Here is a 6,391-nt window from a genome sequence, read left to right on the forward strand (position 1 = left end):
ATTTCAAGAAAACAAATATTATTGTTTCATTTAGGCTTTTCGCGAGCTAGTGTTCCTAACCGTTTTGCACAAAGACCTGAAAGCTCTGTTTGTGATGCGAATTATAAAAACATCCTGTGTGGGAAGCCATAGTATCTTTATCGGAATAAGAAATCAGTAAAATAAGAAATATTGTAATATAGGAAAACTTTCTTACACCAAGAAAGAGACAATGTGTTTATTTAGGGTTGGATAAATCTGTTTTAAAACTTCCATTAGGTAAAGTGCGGTATACCATGTCACTAGATGGCGCAACCAAGCAAATTCCTAGTACATCCTGATGAGGTCGTTTTGAATTTACGGAACATTTTAAACTTGCATATACGAGACAAAACAGTTTTAATTGGACTCAACAATAAGGCAAAAACGGAATAACGATGAGTTTACGTCGTATTCTTTTGTAGATATTACAGCGAATTTGGTTGTAATTATGTATGTCGACGATCTTAATACTATGATATTGTAGATATTTCCGGGTTATATATCAATGCTTTATAGGCCTTGTTGTGTGTTTCCTTGTAAATCTGAACCAATAGCGCATTTCTGATTTAATCAAACAAGTTTAAGGAGGCATATCGGACTATGTTCCTAGAAAAACAACTTTTGGGGAAAATGCCCTCTATCTGTAATGCAAACTTATACTGAAAATTTATTCAAAGCGCTTGAAGTTTAAAACAGGTAGCTTTAGGCAGATAGGCACAGAAAAAAGTGCAGCTAATATTATAGACAAGCATTTTGAAGGCTGCTTCAAACTAAAAAATAGATTATATTGTTTTGTTTGTTCCAAAACAAAAATATCCCAATGTTTAGCTAAATAATTGATTGATTGTTTAAAACTGACACCTTCCAACGTGTAAAGCGCAGTCACTTGACAGCAAGGCAACTTTTCAGTGCGACCTTAAATTTTGATTTTAAACAATGCTCGAGAGTTATGACGACGTGTCGTTCTTGCGCGTCGTGGTGTTAAAAACAAACAAGCCTGTGAGCGTTCGCAAGTGCTGCGTGCTGCAACCTGTGTGAGAGAAAAAATAAATTGGAAACTGTTGTGTCGGGCCGGTTCGCCGTCCGCTGCTGCCACCCTCGCAGAGTTGTCTACCCCGCAGCGAAAGAAAAAAAGCGCTGTTCATTGTTCGCTCATAAACCAACTCGCAAACGACGGCTAGTGCAGTTAGTCAGGGTTGGAAGCTAGCGACGACAGTTGGTTTGCCGTGTTGCGGATGGATATGTTTAAAACAACAGTTCACTTTACGTAGTTTTCTGATATAGTGGGCAAGTGTGCACCATAGCGGAGGCTTTAACGTAGAATACTGTATGATGCTTAGATTTGTGCTTGTGAAAATAAAACCAGAATTATATATTTGTGTTGTTAGATAAGGTAACTTAAACAAGTTTGTTCTGAAACAACTGCAAGCCAACGATTTAAGAAAACACCGCAAAAATGGCACCAGATGCACCATCACGATATGCTCACGACTTTCCTGCTCAACAAGACCTAATTCCCGACGAAAAGCCTCAGCCACATCAGGAAAAGCGACTAAAATGCGTCCTGGTGGGTGACGGAGCTGTGGGAAAAACAAGCTTGGTCGTAAGCTACACTACCAACGGATACCCAACGGAATATGTACCTACAGCCTTCGACAACTACTCAGGTACCTTAAGCAAATTTTACTAGATTTGTAATTACAACTTTGTCATAATTTTTTAGCGTCAATCTGTTCACGTTCCCAATCATATAAGTTTTGGTTTTGTTTTTAGTTCGTGTCAACGTTGACAACACACCCATCAGACTCCAAATATGCGACACAGCAGGCCAGGTTTGTAACAGCTTGTTTTTGTTTTCGGTTTTAGCGGCCCAATTTATTGGCCATGTTGCCGCGCAAATGATTCTAGCACAACCAAAATCGGCACAATCGGTCAACTAGCAACACTGCCTGTCGAAACGGTTTAAATACCAAATGCGTGACCTGTATGCCATTTATTGATTTATTCTGTTTGAATCAAACACATTTTCACCATGTTCGTGTAATGCGTTATGTAATGCAGTGATAAACTGAAGGACGAGGGTATTAACAACTTGATACGCGTATGAATTAATATCCTTCGAATGAAAGCTAGCGGGATACGTTAAAGTCGATTAGAGTTAATAAAAAATGCCTCTGCTCCTGCTGCGACCAGCTATCAACTGAGGCACCACGCTGCGTGTAAAGTCCATTGTGCGATGCATTTTATCCAACAACGGTTATTAAACTTTAAAGGCGGAACATCGTCGTGCAATGTTAATGTAAACGTTTATAAGAAGATAGCAGCTGTGAGTGATAGCTTTTAACGATATTCTGTTCGACTCTAACCTGTAATTTTCCTTAAGCGTATTTCATCGTGTAAAATGTTGTTAAGGCGCAGTCCGTCCGTCTTTTGAAAATCCTACGACGATTAACCAGTAAGCCTATAGTCGAGGCCAAACCCTTTCCGGTTCACCCGGCGGCCATTGACCAGCATCTGAGCAAGAAGCCCAAGCTATTAATTCGCGAACACTCATATTTATGAAAGTTTTCCGGGCTTTTGTGTGCTGGGGTGTCCTCAAACACGAGCCTACAATTGATCCAGTCAAGAACAAAAGAACTGTTTTTGTGCTGCTGATTTCGAAGGCAAACACCGAAGGGGTCCCAAGTGTAAATTTTGTCGCCTTAAAAACTTCGGCCGTGCTCTCGGATTTATTTGCTTCACAAATAGTCGCACAGAAGCTCAATAGAAAATACAGGCGCCGTTCGAACTACTTCAAAATGTCGTATATCATGAAAGGGTTGATTTATTTGCCAATATTTGAGTCGTGCAAGGTGCGAACCGGATTAAACTTATTGACCCTTTAAACTGTAATCTATCAAACTTACGAACATTGCTCATGCCAAATCGGGCTTATGGTTTATTCTCGGGTAAGCATCACTAGACAATGTCGCTTTGAACCTTTGCGAAACGCTTTTTTGTTGAAACACTACGCCCAAGACAAAAATTGAACAACCCTATACCGCCGCTTACGATAGGAATGTTTGCATTGTTGTCTATATTGATTCGTCATAACTTGGACGAGTTTTCTCAACCGGGTTATCAGTTTATATTGGACTTGTTCAATTACATTGGCGCCCAAGTAAAATGGTCCCGTCAGTCTTTTGTTGCATTTCGTTACGGGGCGGTTGTTTTTGTTGTGTTTAACCGCCCGCGCAGCGCCAACCTTTACAAGGGAGCAATCTACGATCTTCTAGCTAACAATTCACGGCTTTTGTTACGGTGTCACAGGGCGTCCGCCTTCGCCTTTATTGCGCGTCGACGATCGGCATTGTTCGAGCCAGTCAACCGACAATTTGACACTTCAAAGCCGGCAGGGGCCTCTCCGTGCCCACCGAGCCGTCCTTTCCCAGTAAGGCGAATAAACGAGGCCCTCTGTGCGCTGTTGTCGCGGCACGGTCGAGGCAACTTGTTCACAGCCGACAGTGCGGATGTGTACATAACCGGGCATGACAAAACAAGCAAGGGAAGCCGGCGCCTTAACAAAACACCTGCGCTCTTCAAACTTTTATGCTTGGCGTAAACTAAAATTGACATTTATGCCGGCTTAATATGGAGTCGACGACTGATCGCCGCTTTAGTAATTCGAATCGTAAATTACGTAGTTCCTCTGGTATGAACTTAATTTAGTTTCATGCCTTTGCATTACAAACAAAATTGATTAAGGTTTTCCGACTATGAATTACAAAGTCTTCGTTAAGATGTACGTCTAACTAAAAGCTAAAGCCCTATAGATAACAGCGCACATCCAAATTTGTCGCGCGTGGGTTGTTTCGAAATAATTGCGTAGCCCCTGTCGTGAGACAGATTGCGATGTCACAACGCGACGTCCCAGAACAACTTGTCTTGAGATATCAGAGCTTGCCGCGTCGTTTGTCAATCAGCGCATCGCCTTATATGGGTGAGTAGTGCGGACGGCTGCGCCAAAGCCAACGAAACAACAAACAGACCAGGCGCGCCTTTGATGATGTGTAGCCGGATATCGGACCAATTGTCGTTCCTTTTAGGGCTCAGTACGGAAAAGGAAAAATACACAGCAGCTCGATAGAGTTGGTGGTAATATTGAATTTAGGACCGTGAATACGTCAACGCCAAATGGCAATTTATGTCTCGTCACTTCTGCTGTGTTGCGTTTAAGTGTCTCCCATTTTTTTGTTCGTCGTGTGGATGCGTACACGACCCGTGTTCAATGTGGCGTATAACTGTTTTACTGCATACAACCCTTAACAGCGCTTGTCAAGAGCGGAAGCGTTGCTGTCGGCTATGTGGTCGTTTCGTAAGTGGCAGTGGCGCGTCGGTGCCGTTTTACCAGCCATAAACAAGAGCGCTTTTCGAAGTCATCTACTTAATAGGTTTAATTGGTATCACTAGCATAGACTTCGAACGTATTTTACGTTAAATTCCGTTCTTGGTAAAGCAAAACGGCATATTATTATTTGTTTAATAAGCTGAAGTTATGAAAGTGTAACGTTACCTTTTACATTTTTAGGATGAATTCGACAACATGCGCCCACTCTGCTACCCCGGCACCGACGTCATCCTGATATGCTTCAGCGTCATTCGCCCAACTTCACTTGCCAACGTTAAGGACAAGTGGATTCCGGAAATGCGCAAATACCTGCCTAAGGTTCCGATCGTCTTGGTGGGGACCATGACCGATCTTCGAACGAGTGTGGACGTATTGGTTGACCTTGCAACTTACAGGTAATTAAACGACCAAGCATAACGCCTCAATGTGTTTTAGTTAGGCAAGTTTAATTGACACTTTTGCCTAATAAACGTAATTATTGTGGAGTATTTAACCACCCTTTTTTATTAACAGCGAGCATCCAGTCACCGAGGAAGAAGGCCAGATGTTCGCCGAGCAGATCGGCGCCAGCAAGTATGTGGAGTGCTCCTCCCTTACACAGAAACACCTCAAGGCGGTTTTCGACACTGCCATTTTGGACGCCTTTGATCACCGCGATCACCAGGACCGCAAGGGCAAGCGATCCTGGAGAAAAAAGAGCATGCTCAATAAGGAGCAGACCACGACTCACTGGAGAGCATTGGAGGTGAAGAGGAAGTCGGTTGTTTGGTGGAAGAGGTACTTCTGCCTGGCTTAAGTTTTTTTGCAAAAAAATGCAATTCAACTACCTAAAGGTCGACGAAAGAAGAGAGTCAACCGTAAGACCTGTAAAGGAAAGAACAGGTGTATGCCGTCAAAGGCGCTGATGGCGGGTAGAAAGGGACACGAGCTGTCTGATATATATTTCGATTGTTATATTAAACCTGAAAAGCTATTCTCTGTATTCTCTACTTTGTATATGATACGAGTGCCTTAATGACCAAGTCCCTATCTGTTTCATCAGTTGTAAATTTTGCTACGCAATATTGAAACCAGTGAATCGCGATAATAGTTTGTGTTCCAGCCAACTTTAACAAAAATGCTCGGTTTAATTTTATATTGTTGATCAATATTACGCGATAAATAATATCTATGTGTGCCGAACTGGCTTTGGTACGAGTTCACTGTGCTTTTTTGCTTCACTTTTCTGATAAAAGATATCGGATTTGAGCGTAACTATACGTCCCCTGAAAAATGTGCATTTGTGTGTCCACCAAACTGTTGCAAACGAACTCTTTTGTGTGTATCGCTCACTCTTGTGTAATTGATTTTATTGTTCTTTTGCATTTCCTAACGTACTTCGTTTACTGAGATATCTTCTGCGCTAAATGCGTCGTCTGTCAGTCTGGACAGGACACCAAACCCGCCTTTGAAGCGTCGCTCAAAAGTTTAAACAAGTTCGTTACGTTTATTTTTGGCCGTTCAATTAAATGAGTAAGACGCCAATTTGACTGTTCTCATATTTGGTCAAGTGAATACGTGCGTGGTCAGTGCGTTATTTGTTGCTGGCAATATCTTACCGACTGCCTCTTAGTTTTTCCTCTTATATGACCTGTGTTCTCGCGCGCTTTTACAAATGCAATAAAGCGTTAAAAGGAGAAAATACCCTTGGCAGTGCTGTGACATTGCCCGTACATGGGCGTAGCGTTGTGAATCATTACAGCAGTGGCCTGAGTTGATCGTGAATAGATAGACACTAAACAGGTGTTGGGTTCATACCTTAGCGACTTGACAGTTTTATTACGGGCTTGTTTGTGTAGGTCAGGAGGCAGAAAGAGTAACGCGGCGCACTGCAAAATGTTTACAATGTCCTTCAACTAAGGCAAGCATCAGTCTTGGCGGGATTAAAGTAAAACGCGAACGTTCAACACTACAAGTTGCCAATCCTAGTAGGTTATGTGTCCA

The 6,391-nt window shown here is 42.2% G+C and overlaps 1 protein-coding gene across 1 annotated transcript; it reads left to right on the plus strand.

Moving 5' to 3' along the window:
* Positions 1-1,266: 1,266 nt before the first annotated feature.
* On the plus strand, positions 1,267-6,091 carry LOC146140459 (cdc42 homolog). Its single transcript, XM_083391716.1, has 4 exons — positions 1,267-1,688; positions 1,795-1,853; positions 4,589-4,803; positions 4,922-6,091. Exons 1-4 carry the CDS (start codon positions 1,478-1,480, stop codon positions 5,202-5,204), a joined length of 768 nt encoding a protein of 255 aa, XP_083247842.1. The 5' UTR covers positions 1,267-1,477; the 3' UTR covers positions 5,205-6,091.
* The last annotated feature ends 300 nt before the right edge of the window (positions 6,092-6,391 follow it).

The sequence above is a fragment of the Ascidiella aspersa genome, chromosome 6 (assembly GCF_963924565.1).
Source record: "Ascidiella aspersa chromosome 6, kaAscAspe10.2, whole genome shotgun sequence".
Taxonomy (NCBI): domain Eukaryota; kingdom Metazoa; phylum Chordata; class Ascidiacea; order Phlebobranchia; family Ascidiidae; genus Ascidiella; species Ascidiella aspersa.

Bases quoted from the DNA above. Each gene is read 5' to 3' on its own strand.
- LOC146140459 (XM_083391716.1), top strand. From the start codon at position 1,478: ATGGCACCAGATGCACCATCACGATATGCTCACGACTTTCCTGCTCAA. The intron at 1,854-4,588 runs GTTTGTAACAGC...TTACATTTTTAG, and splicing joins TATGCGACACAGCAGGCCAG to GATGAATTCGACAACATGCG. The intron at 4,804-4,921 runs GTAATTAAACGA...TTTTATTAACAG, and splicing joins GTTGACCTTGCAACTTACAG to CGAGCATCCAGTCACCGAGG.